This window comes from Xenopus laevis, chromosome 5L (genome assembly GCF_017654675.1).
Source record: "Xenopus laevis strain J_2021 chromosome 5L, Xenopus_laevis_v10.1, whole genome shotgun sequence".
NCBI classification, from domain to species: Eukaryota; Metazoa; Chordata; class Amphibia; order Anura; family Pipidae; genus Xenopus; species Xenopus laevis.
Window position 1 is genome coordinate 104,757,701 of NC_054379.1, and position 23,502 is coordinate 104,781,202.

The 23,502-nt window shown below is 41.1% G+C and overlaps 1 protein-coding gene across 7 annotated transcripts in view; it reads right to left on the minus strand.

The window, feature by feature from the left end:
• Nucleotides 1-23,502, minus strand: part of eif4g1.L (eukaryotic translation initiation factor 4 gamma, 1 L homeolog) — a 57,489-nt gene that overhangs the window by 21,772 nt on the left and 12,215 nt on the right. For 5 of the 7 annotated variants that reach the window (XM_018263541.2, XM_018263542.2, XM_041563208.1 and 2 more), the window contains exons 3-19: nucleotides 22,190-22,286; nucleotides 21,806-21,892; nucleotides 19,307-19,327; nucleotides 18,910-19,077; nucleotides 18,680-18,776; nucleotides 17,975-18,081; nucleotides 7,109-7,201; nucleotides 6,541-6,613; nucleotides 4,495-5,385; nucleotides 4,193-4,281; nucleotides 3,881-4,049; nucleotides 3,102-3,235; nucleotides 2,900-3,019; nucleotides 2,412-2,585; nucleotides 2,081-2,278; nucleotides 422-568; nucleotides 25-261 (exon numbers count right to left, since the gene is read on the minus strand). In XM_018263541.2, coding sequence (XP_018119030.1) covers nucleotides 25-261; nucleotides 422-568; nucleotides 2,081-2,278; nucleotides 2,412-2,585; nucleotides 2,900-3,019; nucleotides 3,102-3,235; nucleotides 3,881-4,049; nucleotides 4,193-4,281; nucleotides 4,495-5,385; nucleotides 6,541-6,613; nucleotides 7,109-7,201; nucleotides 17,975-18,081; nucleotides 18,680-18,776; nucleotides 18,910-19,077; nucleotides 19,307-19,327; nucleotides 21,806-21,892; nucleotides 22,190-22,252 — 2,868 coding nt within the window. In that variant the 5' untranslated portion in view covers nucleotides 22,253-22,286. The remainder of the gene's footprint in view (nucleotides 1-24; nucleotides 262-421; nucleotides 569-2,080; nucleotides 2,279-2,411; nucleotides 2,586-2,899; nucleotides 3,020-3,101; nucleotides 3,236-3,880; nucleotides 4,050-4,192; nucleotides 4,282-4,494; nucleotides 5,386-6,540; nucleotides 6,614-7,108; nucleotides 7,202-17,974; nucleotides 18,082-18,679; nucleotides 18,777-18,909; nucleotides 19,078-19,306; nucleotides 19,328-21,805; nucleotides 21,893-22,189; nucleotides 22,287-23,502) is intronic. The other 2 variants (XM_018263545.2, XM_018263546.2) reach the window with 2 other exon arrangements.

Here is a 23,502-nt window from a genome sequence, read left to right on the forward strand (position 1 = left end):
TGAAGAGAGAAATGTGATGCTGACCTTTGCTCTCTCAAAATCCAGGTCCTTGCCAATTGTGGACAGCAGTCGGCAGAGGCACTCCAGAGATTCCTCATCGTGATTTTTTAATAGCTTTACCACACAATCATGCATTATAGCTTCAGTTAGCATTTTTAACTTAAACAGTTCCCCAATGAACTTAATGTTCCCCAATGACCGCCTTCGAGCACTGTTGCGGGCTTCAGTCAGTTCCTCGTTCAAACGTGTTTTTTCCTCAGGCTGTAGACAAGCAAGAATGGATGTGAGATTAGGGAGCAGCATATGGTTAAAATGGCAGGAACTAGTTTTTATGCTCCACATTAGTATAGGGCAGGAAACAAATATTCATAACCATAACATAGGGAAAATACTGAGAAATTTATTTTAAACAAAACATTACCGAAGCAGCAGCATCCAATTCTTTTTGTTTCTTCTCAAACACTTCATCATCATCCTTATCCTTTTCAAACTCCTTCTGGCAGCGATTTAGTAACAACTTGCGGAAGTTGACTGTAACCCCTGGTTTATCAGTGGTTGAAACTTTTAGCTATATATATAAAAAAAAAATAATAATATTAGAAGAACAGATTACAAGATGGCACATGTATATAAGAAGTTTCCATAAAATAATCTGTAGAAAAATAGTCAATTCGCTTGTGACAAGCTTAACAAAACACCAACAAGACAGTACGGCATAACCCCCCCCCGTTTAGCAAGATTTCAATGCATGTGGACTTAAGTCAAACATACATTTGCCTTGTTATCAGAAGTAAACTGAAGCAACATGCTTGGGCATTGAGGTAGATAAATAAATAGCAGTGCATACATAATCCCTCTACATAATGTACTGCTAACAAAACAGTCATAACAGAGGGTGAAGGGAGGGGGTTGTATATTGCCTTGCAAGGACCAAAAATTAAGTAGCTTAAAGGGATACTGTCATGGGAAAAAAATTTTTCAAAATGAATCAGTTAATAGTGCTGCTCCAGCAGAATTCTGCACTGAAATCCATTTCTCAAAAGAGCAAACAGATTTTTTTATATTCAATTTTGAAATCTGACATGGGGCTAGACATTTTGTCAATTTCCCAGCTGCCCCTGGTCATGTGACTTGTGCCTTCACTTTAGGAGAGAAATGCTTTCTGGCAGGCTGCTGTTTTTCCTTCTCAATGTAACTGAATGTGTCTCAGTGGGACATGGGTTTTTACTATTGAGTGTTGTTCTTAGATCTACCAGGCAGCTAATATCTTGTGTTAGGGTAAGGCCACACTAGGCGATAGCGAGGCGATTTCGAGCGACAATAGAAAAAAGATCGCCGCGTGTGTTTTTACGCTCGCGATTCCCCATAGACGCCAGCGCAAAAGTTTCCCCAGCGATTGCGGATTAAAAGTCGCGGCGAAAAGTCGCGGCGAGTCAAATCGCTGCGCTATCGCCTAGTGTGGCCTTACCCTTAGGGAGCGGCTATCTCGTTACCTTCCCATTGTTCTTTTGTTTGGCTGCAGGGGGGTAAAGGGAGGGGGTGATATCACTCCAACTTGCAGTACAGCAGTAAAGAGTGATTGAAGTTTATCAGAGCACAAGTCACATGACTTGGGGCAGCTGGGAAATTGACAAAATGTCTAGCCCCATGTCAGATTTCAAAATTGAATATAAAAAAATCTGTTTGCTCTTTTGAGAAATGGATTCAGTGAAGAATTCTGCTGGAGCAGCACTATTAACGGATTCATTTTGGAAAAAGCTTTTTTCCCCATGACAGTATCCCTTTAAAATTCTCTACTTGGTTAAAGAAATAAAGATTTTTTAGAATAAGAACATTAAAACAGACAAAAATTATGTTTAACACAAGTCTTTTCATTTAACTCATGTTGAACAAGGGGGATGTACTGCCCATTTAAAGACTGTTAAGGCAAATCATTTTAAGGGTTTCGGAATTTAAGGCACAAATGACAAGACAGGTCTCCCCTCAGTTGCTGTAGCATGTTGTACCAGGTGACTGTGACCCTTGCACTAAGATATGCATTAACTTATATGACCATGGCTCTAATTTCTGTAAGTCTTACCCCCATAAGGCAACGACACATGTTGGCATATGCAACAGAGAAATTGGGTTCTGAAATGGCTTTTTCAAATATTAGGTCAATGACACCCTTAAGACGATCTTCAGTATCAATAGACAGGTCAGTGACCTGCTTCATCAGCTGCTGGAACATCTGGGGTGTCAGCTTATTTAAGATACTGCGCACCCTCCGGAATAATTCCTAAGGGAGAAGAAAAAGAAAACTTTAGATTAAGGCAAAATTTAAAGTCACAAGTAATACTGGTGTGAGAAGAATGGACATTATATAAATGCGGCCACAGCTTTACAAGTCATTGTTTCTTGCATCAACCAACCTGTGTCTTAATATTCTCTGGGTCCTCCTCATCACCAGATCTCTTGTTTAAAGGTTTCCATGCCTTCTCAGCTTTGTTCAGTTGTACATTCTCATTTAAAGATATGGCTTGAATAATTTTACGAGGCTCTTTTCTTGGACCCTGCTGGGACCGCCTTGGACCCATGCCAGCTGGCTATAAAGCAGAAGAGTCAAACTTAATACATCTTAAATAATGCCCACATGAGTTGCAGCAATGGAATGCAGAACAGGTTACTATTTTCAAATGGCAATACATGCTCTACTAAATGCATGTGTTACAAAAAACAAAACTTAAAATAGCCCTTTAGTAGAGGAGAGCAATCCTGTAGCTTAATTAAAGCATTTATTAAACAGCAATGCTGCAAGCAGTTGATCATCATAAGCGTCTTTTAGCAGTTGTTACACTATGGGCCCAATTCTCTGTTGTACCTCCAAAAACTCCAGGCAAAATATGTGAAAATTACGTACTGGTCCACGGTTACCCACAGCAGGCCGACCAAGGTTGGCAAATGATGGTGTAAAATCTGGTCCACAGTTCATTCCTGTCAGACGTGTGGGATCCAAAGGCCGCAATGGAGCTTTGTTTGCCTGACAGTAATCAAATAGAGAAAAATAATTTAATTTATTATAGCAGTTATCATAGGATGATTGAAAAGTCATTACTACCCACCTTGTCCAGTACAACATCAGTAATTTGAGGAAGGCCCGCAGGTTTCTGCATACTGGCTACGATAAATTGGAATCCTAGCAGAAACTCGCGATCATAACTCTTCTTATCCTCTGGATTTAGTGGTTTCCATTGCTCTATTGAAAGGGATACCAGCAGACACACGTTAAACATTTGCTTCCAAGTGTGCTGCTAAAATAGATCGCCTTATTTGGTTCTTTTGTATTTGTGTTTTCCCAGAACTTGTGAACAGTACACATAAAGCTATTAAAAGGCAAAAGATCTCTTATTAACACCACCTAAATAAGCTGGGACAACAATACCTAGTGGTCTAGGTTAACACCGATTAGTATTGTACCATTAAATTTCAACTACTCCATAAGGATTCCATATACCTGCAACATGCCATAGACATCAATAAAATCATAAGTACATTTCATATTTTCAGTACATGTACTATGGATATTAGCAGGTTTGATAATGCTATCTACTGATGCTCCATAATGTCCAATTTATGGTGCACCAGCAGGAAAGGAAGTGAAGAGGAGCTGACAGATTGAGGAAGTAAAATAATAGAACGGTGGCTAGGGGCCACTGTAGAAAAAAATTGGCCAATATATTGCTGTTATTTAGGCAGAATTGCCTATTTAAAACAATAAAAGTCTGCATATGTAAAAATAAGTAAACATATATTGGACAGATAGTCTAATGTAAAAGAACATACATGTATTGTCATCAATCCCAGTAATAAGAGGACAGATCTATTTGCACTGGCTCTTTACCTTCTTTGTATTTATATTCTCCTGGTTTGATATTCTCTGCATCTAGCTTATCTTCCTTCTCCTCCCACGTTTCATCCTGTTCTTCGGGTGGAGCACAAGGGCTCTGATCTGGTTCAGGTGCTGCACTGGTAGGCTTAGATGAATCTACATCAGAAGAGCCATCAGCAGCCTGTAAACATGAAACGTAAAATATGTTTCATAAACACTATAACCCATCAAGTTAATCAAGTGGACCAGGATAAGTAGATGCACAGAGTTGCCTGTACAGTATATTCAGAAAATAATCTGCATGGCATGTATTCATTACTCTACCTCTTTGAATGCATCAAGGAGATCTCCCACCGCCTCTTTCTTGTTCAAGTCCTTCATTTTTCGCTTTTTCTTGGGTGCGGCAACAGCAACTGGGGAAACAAGGCCATTTAAAAAATTTACACTTTTTGATTATACCAACATTATTGCAAGCCCACCCTAAGTCTCAGGGAGATATCACAATAATTACAAGGATGGCAGTAGAGCATCCTTTGTGCAACCCACTTTGTATACAGATATATGTGCATTGCCAAACAGCAAGCCATGGCCCCTTATTACAATCATATTCCTTCCTCTAGACCTACCCTGAGACTGACTCTCGGAACTCTGCTTTACAACTTGAGTTGAAGCCACAACTTCTGTATCTGTGGGCAATGGTTTTTCTACTTCCTCTTCCACAAGTGGGTTATCAGAGACTGTCACAGGTTGGTCCTCAGGCTCAGTGATTGGGCTAACATGAGCCTCAACCTTTGAATCAGGTGTATCATTTTCTTGTAGGCCAGGTGATCCATCTCCATTTGTTAGAAGCAGTTCCTCAGGCTGAGCGATGGGGGATTCTAAGGAGGGCTCAGTCTGGCAAACAGATGTTGGTTGTGGCTGTACAAGTAATACTGGTGTCTCCTCAGACAGTCCATTAGCTTGTGGTTCTTCTGTTGAAACTGTGGGCTCTGTACTAATCTCCTCATGTAGAGGATCTGAAGCTGGAACCTCAGGCTCAAGTGTTTCAGGTTCAGGAATATGTGGAGGAGGAATGGCCTGACTACCTAACTCAAGTTCAACAGTTTCAGTAAGTAACACCTCCTGTTGCAAAGGTGGCACTTGTGTATCAAGTTTAAAGATCTGTTGAGGGGTAGACTCTTCTGCTAGCGGCTGGGATGCAAGAGATTTAGGTGTCTCTGATTGCGTTACGAGTGCCTCTGCAAAGACCGTCTCCTGTGGCGATGCCTCCTCTACATGAGTTACATCCTCTGTCACAGCAACCACAGGCTGGAGATCCACTTGAGGGGTAGAAGTATCAAGGGTTGCCTCTTCTGAATCTAGGGGCTCCACTATTTGCGAAGTCAACTCAGAGATAGTGTTATCTGTTGGAATATCACATACATTTTCTACGCTTGGCTCAGCTTCTGAGAGGGGCAGAGGTGGGGAAGGGCTCTCTGAAGCTTTGATCAGCACTTGAGTGGCCTTGGATCCATCATCTGAAAACAGGATGTAAAGTTATTTTGTATTCATTATATGGACTAGCAAATACCATTATTAAAAACAGAACAATGATTACAGCTGATGTCACACAGAGTATATTTTGACCTGTACAAAATGACCCCATTGCCTCCCACTGCGTTAAACATTTTCAATTGTAAAAGCTCACCTGCTAATGGTACCCCATTGAACTCAATGGAAAGTGTCAGATGACTTATACTCTACCTAAAAAATGTAACTCTTCCCTATATGCAATTAACCTACAAGGTTACTGCTGTTTGCGGGTCTAAACGAAAAATAAATTATGGGCACCTGCCATTCGAGTTGTTCAACATAAATGACTACTTTCTACAGCTAATCCTCTGCCACCAAGTGGCAAAATGAGCATAAAAATGTCATCATTTCCCACCTCCTACTTAAAGTTGCCTGTCTAAAATCATGAGCGATCAGGCAAGGAGGGACAGAGGAGGGGGCACCACTAACAGCTGCCAGAGGGTAGAAGGCACTTCTGTCCATGGATAAAAATACCCACTTTCTAATAAAATGAATGCATAAAACTTGCATTAAACAACTGAAGCATCATAAACTTACCCAGCAGTAGTAACAAATGCACAAAAATAAAATATACATATTACATTGCAAGGACATATGTGTCAATTTGTGCTATTTTGTTATAGATTGTACTAACTGCATTTTATAACTTAGGACAGTGGTGCTGTTTTTGAGGAGCACAGTTCAGGAGGTTGGCAACTTTAGGAGTTGTAAAATAAGGAAAGGGATGTTAATCTCCTTTAACAAGTTATGGCTTAGTGTTAGCATAAAAGGTTGTTTCATCACTAATGCAGTTGTGTGTTAATATGCTAAATTTTTAATTGCAATCTACCTGTCCCATATAAAACGGGACAAATGAAGAATCATCATAGCCTATAAATTGTTCCAAAAACACCCATTCTTTTTACACAAGTTTTAGGCTGCTTTATCACTGCTGAGCAAATTGGTACCTGGGCAGTGCATATTTCAACAACAAAATTTCGCTTTACTTCTTTTGGGCAGGGCCCTCTTCACCCGATTGGTTGCTTTGGGTTACTGTGTAGTAGCTAATTTGATCTATGTCGATAAATTAGCCGAACTATAAATTTACAAGTAATTCTTACCTGGGCGCACAACCACAGTTACATGATGAACACTTTCTCCGTTAGCTTGTACTTCAGAACTTCCCACTGTTGACTGTAAGGTGCACAGAATAAAAGACTAGTTGAGAAAAAGTACCAATGCAAGTGGAGACACCATTGAAGGGGATATTAATGGAGGGAGCAGACTTAATACATCAATATATGGAACAGCTTTAACAACCCCTTTAACACTTTTTAAAAATGTAAATACAAATGCCCAATCTACAGCTAGTATTTTAGAGAATATCCTGGAACAATGTAAAAAATTAAATGTTCTATAATTTACACCACCTAAATTAAAAAACATTTAGAACGGAGAATGGCTTGACTGATCAATACAAGCTTGTATTTTAGGCAACCATTGTCGCATAAGCTCCCTAATCATCAAGTTAAAAAAATGTAAGGGAATGTTAGAGCCACTTCTGGTCAAATAGTACCAAGATGTACTAAAACATTGGTCATTATTAAGCTAATGCAGTTAAATAGGGCTGTGTGACATTTATGGTCATACACAAGAAAATATAATGATGGAATTTCTGAGAACAAATACCTGTGGAGGCGTTGGAGTAGATGTTGTTCTTCCTCCTGAAAGAATTTCTTCTGTGATATCTTTGCCTCCTTGGTTGGGGTCTCTAATTCTTATCTGATAAGAAAATCCAGTTTTACACTATATAGTTCTTTAAAATGGTGTTCCCCTTTCAAAAGTTTTTCCAGTTCAGCTGTTGTGCAGATTGTTCACCAGAATTAATTTTTTCTCCAGAATTCGAATTTTGTAAAATTAAAGCTTAATGTTTTGGTCTCTGATAGTTTAGGCAGGCAACTCGGTAACCCAAGTACAGATGCTACATTATTATTATTTATTATGATAAATTTTTTCAGCAGCATCTGTGGAAAATTAGCAACTATTGTATCTATTATAACAGCTTCCTTTAATGACACGCTGATTCTGCAGAGCTAAAGATAAATGTATCAACTTAATTATCAATTTAGAACAGTCTGTGACCCCCCCCATTCCAGAGTTGCTTCAGAAAGACATGAGTAAAGAATAAAACTTTAAAAATTCAATAATAGAAAATAGCAGCTGCCTACAAGTTGCTATGGGCAACATCACCAGTGATGTTTGACTCCAATGTTAAAGGGGTGGTTCACCTCCCAATGCTTTTTTCAGTTCATTTGGTTTTAGATTGTTCCCCAGAAATATAAGTTTTCCAATTATTTTCTATGTGTGGCAATTTTTCTAACATGGTGCAAAGCAGAGGTGCCCAAACTTTGTCACTTTGCAATCTACTATTGCCTCCTGATGCCATCATGAGATCTACCTTAAGAACTCAGCATGGCACAGAGGCAATTCCATGTATAAATACCCCCATAACTCATATCAGGATGGTAGAGGCGCAATACCATGTATAATATCCCCAGAACTTATATCAGGATGGTACAGTGGCAATTCCAAGTATAAATACCACCAGAACTCATATCAGGATGGTAGAGAGGCAATACCATTAGGGATGGGCGAATTTTTTCGCCTCGTTTCGCTGAAAAAATGACGCCCATAGACTTGTATGGAGACGTGCGTCAAAAAAAAAAAAAAAGACGCGCGACAAAATAATTTCGCCGCGCGACAAATTTTTTTTGACACCCCATAGACTTTAATGGGCGTCTGCAACATTTCGCCGGGGGCGAATTTTTGCCGAAACTAAACGGGTCAAATTCGCCCATCCCTGAATACCATATATAAAAGACATCAGAGCTCAGACATAGAAGGACGGCATAGTGGTAATGTTATATTTAATGCCTGTAGACACAAAGCAGCCAAGGCTGCCTGGGACTAAACTTATCAACCAGCCAGAATAATAAAAAAACAGCTGCACTGACTGGCCATGTGGGAGGGAGAAAGGGTAATGAGGAGTCTGCAGCATAAGCTTTATCAGTAGTTTGAATGATGGCTCCCTCGCTCCTTTTCACTGCCATGCCGGAGCTACGGGGGGGGGGGGGGGGTGGGGTGGGGTGTGGGCTTTACACTGATAATCAACGAAAGCGGCTCTCAGTGCTGCTGCTTGTTTCTTTCAGCCTATCACAGCTGTATAATTTGATGTAGCCGGCTGTGCGCATTTAAAGGAGCCGTCACAGTCTACCAGGAACTTTGAATTGATTGACTGGTAAACCGCGATCGACGTCTTGGACACACCTGGTGTAGTTTCATTTTTCACCTTCTAAAGAAGTTTAGAAACTCTTGATACAGTTAGATTATACATTTCTTATCTTTGTCCCTGCTGAGCAGAATCCTGGAGTTTCATTATAGGCAGCTATTAGAATTGATACAATAGTTGCTAATATTCCACAGATGCTGCTGAGAAATGTATCAACTAAATGTTGCAAAATTTAACGCGGACAGACTAAAAAACCAGAGACACGTTACTAAAAAATGGAAAGTAATTGGAAAAAAAAAAAAAAAATTATATTATTATTATAATATATAAGGAGATTTTGTGTACTCACCGTAAAATCTTTTTCTCTCTGGTGGCTTGGGGGACACAGGGAACCATGGGGTATAGCTGATGCCATTAGGAGGTAGGACACAACAACAATGAAAAAACTAGCTCCTCCCTTGCTGGCTATACCCCCCAGCAGGCGGAGCCTATTCCAGTTTGTCCCAAAGAAGGAACGAAGTAGGTTTTAGTTATTTTCAACTTTAAACAATTAACTTGAAACTTATCACACAGTGTAACAGAGAAAAACAGTAGAGGCCCCCATACAGGGGGGGAAGCCCTGTGTCCCCCAAGCCACCAGAGAGAAAAAGATTTTACGGTGAGTACACAAAATCTCCTTTTCTCTAGTGTGTGCTTGGGGGACACAGGGAACCATGGGGACATACCAAAGCTGTCCCCCAGTAGTAGGGCGGGAAGGGCCCTAACTGGATTTTTCTACTGCGGCCTGAAGCACCTTTCTGCCGAAGCGTGTGTCATGTGCCGCAAAAGAATCAAAATTATAGAATTTTGCAAAGGCGTGGAGTGAGGTCCACGTAGCTGCTTTGCACAGCTGTTCTGCTGATGCCTGATTTCGGAATGCCCAGGTCGTGCTCATCCCTCTTGTGGAGTGAGCTTTGATTCCGTCGGGGGGCGTCAATCCTTGCACTACATACGATTTTTGTATCGTCTGCTTTATCCATCTGGATATAGAAGTTTTTGTGGCCGTAGATCCTTTTTGTGGGCCTGAGCACACAACAAAAAGCGAATCAGTCTTTCGTACCTCGCGTACTCTGTGAAGATAGAATTTTAGGGCACGTACTGGATCCAAGGTATGAAGAGCTGCTTCCTTGGGATTTTTTGGCGAAGGACAGAAGGTAGGGATTGTTATTTCCTGGTTGATGTGGAACGCCGAGACCACCTTAGGTAGGAAGGTAGGTACTGTACGAAGTACTGCTCTGTCATTCTGAAACTTGAGGAATGGAGGTTTACATGATAGTGCACTGATCTCAGACACTCTTCTTGCTGAGGCAATTGCGAAGAGAAAAACTGTCTTCCATGTTACCCACTGCAACGGGATGGATGCCAGTGGTTCGAAAGGAGCCTTCTGAAGAGCTTTAAGAACTATTGTGAGGTCCCATGTTGGCACTGATCTACGGAATGGAGGGGCCACATGTGCCACTCCCTGAAGGAATGTCTTGACATCGGATAAGAGAGCTAGCCTTCTCTGGAATAAAATGGAGAGAGCCGAGATTTGGGACCTGAGGGAACCGAGGGAAAGTCCCAAGGACACACCTTCTTGAAGAAAATCCAAAAGTTTTGGTAAGGAAAAGGTTTCGAAGTCTACTTTGTGCTTAATGCACCATCGTTTGTAGCTGAGCCATACTCTGTAGTATGATTTGGCCGAAGTAGGTTTTCTTGCTGCCCGCATTGTGCGGACTACATCGTCTGAAAATCCTTTTCGCTTTAAGATGCTGGTCTCAAGAGCCACGCAGTCAAGTTGAGGCTGTGAGGCTTGGGGTGTCGAATTGGACCCTGATGTAGAAGGTCTGGTATGTTTGGTAGAATCCACGGATCCTCTATTGACATGTTGATGAGATCCGAGAACCAGGAACGTCGAGGCCAGTTTGGAGCTATGAGAATGAGAGTGGTGTTCTCTCTTTGAACCTTCTTGATCGTTCTGGGTATTAGAGGAATCGGAGGGAATGCGTATGCCAGTTGAAAGTCCCATGGAACCGTGAGGGCGTCTGCTGCTAGCGCTAGAGGGTCCCGGCACCGTGCAAAGAACATTGGTACCTGCCGGTTGTGGCGGGACGCCATCAGATCTACCTCTGGCCAACCCCATCTTGCAGTTATTTCTTGGAATATCTCCTCCTTTAGAGACCATTCGCCTGGATCCAATGTCTGGCGACTGAGGAAGTCTGCTTCCCAATTCTGAAGACCCGGAATGTATATCGCCGATAACCTGACTTTGTTTTGTTCTGCCCACTGAAAAATGTGCTTGACCTCTCGTAGAGCCGCTCTGCTTTTTGTGCCTCCCTGGTGGTTTATGTAAGCCACCGCTGTCGAATTGTCGGACTGTATCTTTAGTGGTTGGCCCGACAGTTCTACTTGCCAGTGTCTTAAGGTGGCCATACACGGATAGATCCGCTCGTTTGGCGATGTCGCTCCGATATGCCCACCTTGAGGTGGGCAATATCGGGCTGATCCGATCGTGGGCCCTAGGGCCCAACGATCGGATCCTAGCGTTCGCCAAACGGGCGGTCGGATCGCGGGACCGCATCAACGAACAGATGCGGCCGCGATCCGACGGGATTTTTAACCCCATCCGATCGAGATCTGGCCGACTTTCGGCCAGATCTCGATCGGGGAAGCCCGTCGGGGGCCCCCATACACGGGCCAATAAGCTGCCGACTTGGTCTGTCGGCAGCTTTTATCGGCCCGTGTATGGCCACCTTTAGTCCTAGCCGAATTGCTCTGATCTCTAAAAGATTTATGGGTAAGCGGCTTTCCTCCACCGTCCACAGTCCTTGCGCGGACTTTCCCTCCAAGACTGCCCCCCAACCTAATAGGCTCGCATCCGTTGTCATTATTCTCCACTGTGGCTCTCCGAGAGGCTTTCCGCTGTATAGTAGAGGTGTTCGTAACCACCAGGTCAGGGATATTCTCGTCCTGTGTGATAGACGTATGTCTTGTAATAATGACTTTCTTTTCCATGACGTGAGAATGTTCCATTGTAACTCTCTCATGTGAATCTGAGCGAATGGAACCGCTTCTATCGTTGACACCATGACCCCCAGTACTTTCATGCAGGACCTGGTCGTATGGCTTGACTTTGCCAGTAAGGACCGTACTAGAGCTTTGAGACGTACAATCTTTTCTTGGGTCAGAGACACTGTCTGTGTGTGCGTGTCGAACAATAGCCCTAGAAAGACCATAGACTGACTGGGTGTTGTGGAGGATTTTTCTAGATTGATAGACCAACCTAGTTCTTTTAGCTTTTCCATGGCCAGAAGGGTTGCTTTTTGTGCCTCGGCCAAAGAGGGTGCCTTGATTAGCAGATCGTCGAGATATGGTGTTATGGAGATTCCCAACTTCCTTATCTCTGCCGTGGCCACTGCCATGATTTTTGTGAATATCCTTGGTGCCGATGTAAGGCCGAAAGGAAGCGCCTTGAACTGGTAGTGATGATTTTGTACAGCGAAACGTAGGTACTTTTGATGTGGATGGAAAATGGGCACGTGCAGATAGGCATCCTTTATGTCTAGTGATGTTAGAAATTGACCTGGAGACATAGCTGCAATGATGGAGCGTAGGGATTCCATTTTGAACCTTCTGGGACGAATGAACTTGTTGAGTCCCTTTAGGTCTAGTACTGGACGTACTGATCCGTCTTTCTTTGGAACCACAAACAGATTTGAGTAGTATCCTCTGAACTGGTCTTTTGTGGGGACTGAGGAAATAACTTCTGCTTGAAAAGAGAGTTCAGTACTTTTTGGAAGGCCCTTAGTTTGACTGGTTCTGTTGGGTTTCTTGACATGAAGAAGCGGCGGGGGGGAAGAGAATTGAATTCTAAGTGGTAACCTTGGGTTACCACTTCCTGTAACCAGGAATCTGACGTGATCTCTATCCACTGTTGGGAAAAATGGAGCAACCTTCCCCCCAAAGGTGCTCCCTGCGCCGACAACCCCCCGTCATGCAGTAGAGGGTTTGTCAGGTGTTCTGGCAGAGGGTTTGCGTGCCTGCCAGGAAGTTCTGGCCTTCCCCATGAAGCGTCCCCTACTGGAGGTTGACTGGCGTGGCGGGGAGTGTCTTGAGCTCTTGTTTTGTGAGGGACGAAAAAATCTTCCTCTACGAAATGAAGAGCGGGCTTTTGGATGTGGAAGAAGGGTGCTCTTTCCTCTGGTCGCTTGACTGATGATCTTGTCAAGATCTGGGCCGAATAGGAGCTTTCCCTTAAAAGGTAATGACGTAAGAGATCTTTTGGAAGATAAATCGGCAGACCATAATTTCATCCAGAGTGAGCGTCGAGTGGCTACTGATAGGGCTGAAGCTCTGCTGACTACTTGCGTTGCATCCAAGGCCGCTTCGCATATGTATTCATTTGCGTCTTTGATTTGGGCTGCCAGCTGAGATAGCTCGTCGCGGAACTCCTGAGAGGATTGCTTGAACCAGGGAGTCCGACCAGGTTTGGACAGCCCTGCTGACCCACGCTGTGGCCAGGATAGGACGCAAGGCAGTGCCTGAAGCGGAGAAAAGGGAACGTAGTAACCCATCCATTTTCTTGTCCATCTGATCTTTAAAGGATGAGGCATCTGGGACTGGCAGGGCCGTGTTCTTAGATAGCCGTGAGACTGGTGCGTCCACTGAAGGCGGTGAAGACCACTTCTCTGTGGTCTCTGCAGAGAATGGGTAAAGCTTGAGAAATCTGCGGTTTGGTTGGAAGCGGCTTTCTGGCTTATTCCATTCCTGTTGAATAATTTGCTCAAGCTGTGAATGACTAGGAAAAGTTGTTGAAGACCTACTTTTCCTTTTGAACAGAACCGTAGAAGATTCTGTGCTGGTCTCAGGTTCCTGAATATTGAGAGTTTCTAATACAGAGGCAATTAATTCGTCTACTGCTTCGGCAGAGAACTTAGATGGTTCCTCTTCAAGAATGTCTGAGCTGCGAGATAGTTCGCCATCTGATAGACAGAGTCCCTCCTCTCCGTCCAGAGGAGCCGGTGAGGAATCTCTGGAATTATTATCACTCTCCTCATCTGATGGAGAGGGAGCTCTGCGTTTTGAGCCTCTATGTCTGGGCTTATCTAATTTGGAAAGGATTTTGTCTAAGGACAACGCCAGCTTTGGTAAACCCGTGGCTAACTGGGCTGCCCAGTCTGGAATGACTGCTTGAGGTACAGTAGGGGCCTCCTGAACGGTAGCAGAGGGACCCTGAGTGGTTTGAACTGTTTGAGCTGGAGCAGGACTTGGTGTTTCCTTGTCAGGCTCAGGTGGTTTGCATCTGGAGCATAGAGACTCCTTGTGCCCTGAGGGGAGTCTTTTACGGCACTTGCCACAGGCCAAGTACCTGACAGGGGCAGCCGGAGTCCCCCTGGAAAAAAGGGCCTCACTGTTACCCTCTGACATAGTGAGACAAGTGTAGCTTTTATTACAAGGCAAGAGGCTTAGGGACCGCTGCTATGAAATGGCAGAGGCAAGGGAAGGGCTAGTTTTATACAGTCACCGTGTCCTGTATGCACAGTAGCTCCCCGTTTGGCGTGGTGCGCTGTCCTGGATGCGGCCGCACTGTGTCTGCCTAAGCGTGTAAGTGCCGGGATGACGCAGTTCCGATACGAGCTTCGCGCCAGTGCGCGTCATCAAGATGCGCGCCCGTGCTGACACGCAGCTGCGCCACCAGGCCCTCGTAACCGAATGGCGCGAATAATGGCCCGTCACTCCCCTCTGTACCAGCGCAAGTGCTGGAATGTCTGCTATGCTTACCCGGAAGGGTTGCGCAATATGCTCCAACGGCTTATGTAAGCTGATAAGCCTTTTTCACACAGAGCCCACATTATAGTAATGCGGTCTGATAGGGAACCCACTCCTCTGTGAAAAGTAGACCGGGACTAGGGGAAGGTTGAGTACTTACCCCCCCAGGGTCCAAGCACCTTCCGTGTCCTGGCCAGTTCACTCCTCCTGCACAATGAGAGAGGGTGGTCAGAACTGGGTGGTTAAGCTGTGAAGCATAAGAACCCCAGGCACAATTCCCACGTAGGGAGAAATATGCAACAGGCATCCCACACAGTGTAGGTGACTGGCATAACTCCATAAATCATCACATATGGTGTATAAAAAATTTGTGTAGAAAAAAATATAACATGTCCTCCTCCTGAGGACACAACAAAAAACTGGAATAGGCTCCGCCTGCTGGGGGTATAGCCAGCAAGGGAGGAGCTAGTTTTTTCATTGTTGTTGTGTCCTACCTCTAATGGCATCAGCTATACCCCATGGTTCCCTGTGTCCCCCAAGCACACACTAGAGAAATATATATATATATATATATATATATATATATATATATATATATATATATATATATATATATATATATATATATATATATATATACTATATATATATATATATATATATAATATATATATATATATATATATATATTATATATAATATATATATATATATATATATATATATATATATATATATATATATATATATATATATATATAACAGTCCTAGTCAGGTGCACTCTCTTCCAATAAACATCCGCCTGGGTGCAGGTAAAAATATCACTATCAACCTTCTCAACAAACCGCACTCCAAGGACTTATGAGGTGTCAAAAAATGCCTTTATTTCAACGTTTCGGCTCTCACTCGTGAGCCGTCTTCAGGAAAGTGGCTTTCCTGAAGACGGCTCACGAGTGAGAGCCGAAACGTTGAAATAAAGGCATTTTTGACACCTCATAAGTCCTTGGAGTGCGGTTTGTTGAGAAGGTTTGAGATATATATATATATATATATATATATATATATATATATATATATATATATATATATATATTTTTTTTTTTTTCCTGGGGAACAATCTGAAAACAACTGAACTGAAGAGAAGTGTTTGGAACATGTACAACCCCTTTAATAAATATGCCCCTAACACTGCCAACAGACAGTAAGAATTGTACAGAACTTTAGATGAGAAATAAAACACTGGTTCAGGCCTAGTAGTAGGCCTAGTAAATTAATTTGTATCCAGCAGCTCAGACATGCCAGACAGCTAAGCCAATGGCCAATTAAGATTCAGCTGAATCCCAAATCTTCCTTGAAGGATATGGCAGAATGCGAACCCTAATTTACATATGCAAATTAAGGCAAGGAAGGACTAAAGGATTAGGTTCAACCAGGCACATGGATTCAGCCAAATCTGAAATAAAATAAAAAAAGGCTGAATCCCAAATTAAATACTGGATTCTTTGCATCGCTAATTGCAAACATAATGCCCATCCATGTAGACATGTATGCCAGATTCGATACACCATCCTATGATCCTGTCTGTTCACTGTGTAAGGAATACTGAGGGGGTTATTTATCAAAGGTAGACTTGTAAAAAATAAATAAATAAATAAATAAAAACTTGAATAGCTCGGATTTATAGTAATAGGCTAAAAACCCTTCCATACCACAAATTTATCGAGCGAAAACCAGCAAAACAAGAATCATGAAGGCACAAAACATCTTCGAATGGTTAAAGGGACCTCTGCCATTGACTTCTACATGACAAGTTTTAGCTGGAGTATTTTTGGATTCAAGACCTTTAGAAGCTTTGGGGCATAATAAGTGTATGTCAGTACAGCTTGTGGGCAGATAAAATAACTTGAATGGTCAGCCAGTACATAGCCAATATTAAAGGAGTTGTTCACCTTTAAATTAACTTTTAGTATGATGTAGAGAGTGATATTCCGAGTATCTGCAATTAGTTATTTGTGGTTTCAGTTATTTAGCTTTTTATTCAGCAACTCTCCAGTTTGCAAAATCTGGTTGCTATGGAACAAATTACCATATCAACCATGCAATGATTTGAATAAGACTAGAATAGGAATAGAAGAGGCCTGAATCAAAAGAGGAGTATTAACAAGCAGCAATAACAATATATTTGCAGCCCTAAAGAGCATTTCTTTTTTTTGATAGGGTCAGTGAAAGCTGGAAAGAACCAGAAGAAAAAGGCAATTCAAAAACTATACTTATGAAACCTATTGAAAAGTTGCTTTGAATGGGCTAGTCTATAGCGTACTAAACATTAACTTTAAGTCGAACCACCCCTTTAAACTTGATACATACTGAACATTTCTAGCCTTTTACTGTATTACTCAGACATGTCAAAGAAAAATAAACAAGCACGTCATAACCTTGGTAAGCTCAAGTCACAGTGTTCTTGAGCTATATTGCTGCCAACTGCCAAAGCGAGTAATTTTCAATAATTAAGCTCATGAAAATGTTAGAAAGCTAGGAGTAACCTTACTACCGATATCCTTTTTACATATCAGCAACTGCCTGTTGTACAGTTTATCACCACCAGCCATCTGCCAGCAAACCACACTATCCTATGGTTGAGCAGCATAGAAGCTCTTTTGGCAGGACCCTCTGTACCTCTTGTATCAGTTATTGTATATATCCTGTATGTTCAATGTATACAAGCATTTATTGTACAGCACTGTGAAATACACTGCTGTTTTATAAATACATTTTAATAATGGCAGATAAGAGTAAAATATCACAGTAGAACACCACAAATGCATAACTTAAAGCTGCAGTACACTCCCTCTTGAACAAGAGTTAATTAATAATATTCTAAAAAAAATTTGCTATTAAAAACAATAGGCAAACATGGTTTCTGATATTTCTTGAGCTAAAAAGGGCAAACACGAAAACTGAAAATACATCATGTGTGTTGCTTGTGGTAGATAATTAGATTACCAGTAAACAGTCAACTGCCTTAAGCTGACCATAGACGCAAAGATCTGATTGTACGAATCGAGGATTAGTACGATTTTCGGACCGTGTGTGGAGAGTCCCGACATTTTTAGTCCGGCGGAGATCGGTCGTTTGGTCTACTGGACAGGTTAAAAGATTTCTGTCAGCTGCCGATATTATCTCTGCATGTATTGCCGATCGTACGATTTTCAGAGGGAGACTGTAACTAGACATAACTTTTGTATGATTGCTGTCAGGGGCAGAACATCGGCTGATTTGTTCTTTTGCACTTTAACCTATGCTGTGACTTTGTTAGTAGAAGTCCCATATGCAGGGGGATTATCTGCACTCTGGTAATCTATCTACCTTGCAAGAAACAAACAAACATGGAGTAGCTTCAACTTCAGTGTTTAGCATACTGAAATGGGAAAACATTTCTCTAGTTTTCAGTCAGTTAAAAGAAATCCAACTTTACTTACTGTTTTGCGCTCCCGTTTAGGAGGTATCACTTGTGGCTGGTTCATCATAACTTGTGCTCCAGGTACTCCAGGAGGGAAAGTCTGCTGTGCAGGGTAATATGCCCCAGCTAAACATTGAGAGAAATTTAGGATTGCAAGACTGAACAAGACAATCAAAGCTTTAAATATGCAAGGAAGGGAGAGCAGTGAACCTTTGCCAAGACTACACCCTGTGCACTTTTTCAATGTACTCCTATATCAATTTCACATTACCCAATATGCAGAAAAGTAAAAAAATAATCTAAGCCGCAGAAAAATCAATTTGAATTTTTAAGTCAAATATAATCTGACCCTTAAATAATGCAGAATTTGACAACCTCACATTTGTGAGCTTTCGAGCTCTCCCAAGACTTCATTCCACCTCCCAGAAATGCTGAACTAAATATAGTCAGATCCTGGGTCCTGATCATATAAACACTAAGGGGGAGGGGGGTGCAGAACATAGCTCTACTGCAGAGCTACAGTATACAGAGCTAGGAAACCTAAAATAACATAACACTAAAGTCATAGAAATCGGTGGGCGAAAACACATTTCCTTTGAAAAACATCCAGACAGCCTGGATTCAGATACCAAACAAAAAAAGCAGGAGAGCAAAACCATAAAAATTGAGAGGAAACCAAAAATCAGAACAACTCTTTTTTCCGGCATTGCTGTTATCTACTCACCATATGTGCCGTATTCGGAGGGACTTGCACTGGGGAAGAAACCTGGAGCCCCAGTCTGTACAGGGTACTGATTTGTGGGCACCACATACGAGCGTCCCTATAAAACAATTATATTTCTTTTTACTACCAAACACAAAGAAAAAAAATAAAAACCTACAAAGAGAGAGAACACTGAAGCCTGGAAGGAAGATTTTAAAGATTTAATAGAAGAGGGGCTTGCAGGCTCTCACCTGTCCCTGAATGTAGTATCCCTGGGAAGGGTATGAAATCTGTGAAGGAATCATCATAACTTGGGAGCCTGGTTGATACACATGGGCTGGAGTAACTGCTCGAGCAGATGAACCACTCTGCACTCTGGTGGCACTAGTGGGAGGCTGTGTCCTACTTGGATAATAATGCTGGAGAAAAGGAAAAATGTTATCAAACGTGGCCTACAGAAAAACTAGGTACTCCGAATTTGCCCTGCACTTAAAAGTACATGGGCTAATGCAATAGTGCAGAGTGGTAACATAACTAACCTAAACAGGAGTCAAAATCTCCCATAGAAAAGCATTATCTTAGGAATATGTGGCCTTCCCACCAATACAACAATTCTCAGGGTTATGAAGAGAGACAGTGAAACATTACCTGGATTGATCGGAATCCTGCCTGTTATAAGAAGCAGCAGCAGCAGAAACAAGAAAAGGATGCAAAGAGGTGGGGAGAAACAAGAGTGAAATACTTCCTTTAAAGGATCATTGGTAAAATGGGCATTGAAAGTCACAGAAAAAACTGGAGAAGCAGTGGTGGCGATGGTTGGTAAAAGATGTATGAAGCTGGTTCGTTTTAGCTGGCTTACATATAAAAGAATGATTAAAGTTTTTTTCTTCCCCTGACATAATCCTGGTTGGAAATAGGAGTGGCTCAGAGGAAAAAAATGTGTAAAATCCTAATTGTTTAGGGTAATTAAAATAGCACTGAAGTGGTCAAAGAATGTGTACAGGACCACTCCAATTTATATATGTAACCAAACACAATTGTAATAACATGTTTCATTCTATTTTGTATGTGTTCTGTAGGTGCAACAAAAAAAATAAAAAATAAAAAAAGACAAAAAAAAACACGGTTGGAAAATCAAGGGAAACAAGTCAGACTTATTTATGCTGTGGCTGAATAAAGGTGGGTGGTGACAATAGACCAAACTGGACAGGATATTTCCGCAAACTGAAATTTGACAAATCAAACAAGTTAGCTTAAAGAAAAGACTTCCAGAAGTTTGTATGAGTGCTCTTTAAAGGGTTTGTTCGCCTTCAAACACCTAGCTGTTTTCAGATAATTCACCTGAAATAATAATAAAAATAATGGACTTTTTCCAATTACTTTCTATTTTCTATGTGTGACCGTTTTTCTAATATTCAAGTGTAAAGTGTCATCTTTCACCTTCTAAAGCAGCTCTGGGACCTGACCCTGTAAACTGTTCTAAATTGATACATTTAGTGGATACATTTCTTCTTTTTGTCCCTGCTGAGCAGAATCCCAGAGTTTCATTACAGGCAGCTGTAAAAATTTATAAAACAGTTGCTAATATTACAGATACTACTGAGAAATTTATTAACTAAATGTTGCAAAATTGTAACAGTTTAGAGTGCACTGAATTACTGAGCCGATAGACTCAAACACCAGAAACAGGAACACTAAACTTTAAAAACTTAGATTTTGAAAAAAGTGTAAAAAGTAAATAATGGAAAAGTATTTGAAAAGTCTTTATTTCTGGGGAACAATCTGAAAACAATTGAACTTAAAAAAAAGTGTTTGGAAGGTGAATAGTGAAACACTATGGTAGTGAAATGCCTAGTAAAATACACAGCAAATTGTAGGCAATGGACATTTTGTTTGGCTGAGAGAAGAGAATCCGTCACCCAATTTCAGCTGCCAATGCTTTGTGTGACTAATGCCACATGGGGGGGGGGGGGGGGTGATCTCAGCCTGCAGAAAAACGGAAGCCAGAAATCCTGACAGTGTTGGGACAGATTCTCAGCATGTGCTTTTCCGCAAATCAGCCCGTGTGGGTGTATGTGTGTGTTTCAGCAAATCAGAGTCTTAGCAGTCAGGGTGGTTCCACTGCAGTCTATAGAGAATGAACCACCTGAGTCAGCTATGTTATCGGACATAAATAAATTCAAAAAGCTTATTCAGTACATAACACAAAGCACCATGGGGACGTGTCCATTTAAGGGGGGGGGAAAAAAAAAACAAGTTGTTAACTACTGGGAATTTAATATTTTTCGAATAACACGAAAAAACATGCTGCAGTGGTTTAACTGCAAAGGCATTACCCACACTTACGGACTGGTCATATTAAAGGGGTGGTTCACCTTTAAGATAACTTTTAGTGTATTATAGAATGGCCATTATTTATTTTTTATAGTTTTTGAATTATTTGCCTTCTTCTTATGACTCTTTCCAGCATTCACATTGGGGGTCACAGCCCCATCGAAAAAACAAATGCTCTGCAAAGCTACAAAAATAGTTGCTACTTTTTATTTTTCATCTTTATATTTAGCCATCTCCTATTCATATTCCAGTCTCTTATTCAAATCAGTGTGTGGTTGCTAGGGTAAAGTGGGCCCTAGCAACAAGATAACTAAAATTGCAAATTGAAGAGCTGCTGAATAAAAAAAAAAAAACTAAACTCAACAACTAGAAATACAAAATGAAAACATATTGCAAATTGTCTCAGCATATCACTCTATATTATACTAAAAGTTAATTTAAAGGTGAACAACCCATTTAAGGTCATAATAGCTTAAACTGTTATAGTCATATGGCCAGGGAGAAATGAAAAAGGTCAAAAGGAATACTAGTTACTAGATGGTTTGCAGTGGACTGTGCATCTAAAGGTATACATGATTGGGATCTTAAAAACGGCCTACATCATTCTAAAAGTTTAAAATGATGAGACGAAACTACTAGAAAATAGTCCAAACATCAATTAAACAGCAGTGTCATGGAAACCAGCAAGAATAGCATAATGGCTCAAAAACATACAGGTAATGACCCTAACTTGCACATTTAGCAGTTGGGAAAGCAGGGTTTTTGCAAGGGTGAGGACAAATATTACAATGCTGAGCATATCAGGTCACTCACCTGTCGAGGCTGAGATTGCGTATTCATTTGTGGGGGCTGTGGGGGCCCAAACACAACAGGGGCCGTAGGTGCAGAAGGGAAGGCTGTCTAAAATACATAGGAAATGGAGTATGAAGATAGTAAAGTTCTACCATTAGCAAATTAATGGCAGAAGTCCCGGTTTCCAGTCAGAAAAACACATTTTCTACAAATTAACAAATCACCCCAACACACACACACAAACGAATACATTCCCGACAGATAATACCTGCAAATAATATACCCACAGTCCACATGTGAATCAACAAAATTACCACAAATGAAACATTTCAAAGATTAACCATTCAAACTACAGCTTTGTAAATAAGATTACTAATTGCATCTATCTGGATCAAGGTTGCTTACTTGTGAGAGTCCAGGGGAAGGGGCTGTAGGGGGTCCTCCTATTGTTTGTGTGGTTTTACTCATCTCATGTGCTGCTTCATAGGGTCCCCTGCAGTGTCTGAGAATTAAAAACAAGAGTCAGAAGAGGATCATCTTTGTCAGGGTTTTGAATGATGGCACTTTCATACCGCACATTATGTAAAAGTAGGAGGTAGGTGCCGATTTACAGTTGAACATTAGTAATGAGAAAATCCAGCACTCTGAGTATTTTGTGCCATAATTCAAATAATAATTTATTGGAGACATTGATGTTTCGTTGTACAACCTAGGTCACCAGAAACTTGGTGTAGACTGAAAGATCGATCTCTACATTAAAGGGGTTGTTCACCTATGCGAACTTTTTAGTATGATGTAGAGAGTGATATTGAGACAATTTAGGGATACTAAAAACAAGAAAAAGCAGTAAAACCCCACACTACCTTACTAAAATTAATTGAGATCTAATTATATAAGTGCTTAGTGCTGTTATAATCATATGCTTAGTTCTCAATCAATTTAGCACCAACATACAATTAATGGTATTTCAATTGATTGTGTTATATACAATTAATTAAAATGATTAAAGTGCTCAAGTGCTATAAAACAGGTGATGTGACCCTCAATAAAATTTATCTACACACAATTGATGAATAATCTAAAAGTTCATGGTTCTTATATGAATTAAATAAGGTGCTAGTGCTGTAGTTATAATTTTAAAGTGAGTTCATGGTATCAAACAATTAAAAATAAAGCGTCAGCAATTCATGAATAAAAGTTAGAAATTAGAAAATAGTATAGAGGTGGAGTTGTCCCGAAGAAAATAGCTTCTCAACCTCTATACTATTTTCTAATTTCTAATTTTTATTCATGAATTGCTGACAATTTATTTTTAATTGTTTATTAATAATAGAAACATTTTTAGCATTAGAGCATTTGTTTTTTAGAAGGGAGTCAGCGACACCCATTTGAAAGCTGCAAAGACCCAGAAGAGAAAGGCAACCAACTATAAAAAATAATGAAAACCAATTGAATGAATAGTTGCTAAGAATTGGCTGTTCTATAACATAAAATTTACCTTTTAAAGGTCAAAGGGGGTTTTTCGGTGCGCTAGTTAGATCTAATCCCGATACCATAAATGTACGTCTTCTTAATCATAGCCGTCCCTTAAACTGAAAGAAGCCCGAGAGAAGGTGCGGAATGCGGGTCTAGTTTGTGTCCCTGTCACTTTGCCTACAATAGCCCTCAGCATATTTCCCGCTGTCTCATGCACACGTGAGAGAGAGGGAAGTATGCCG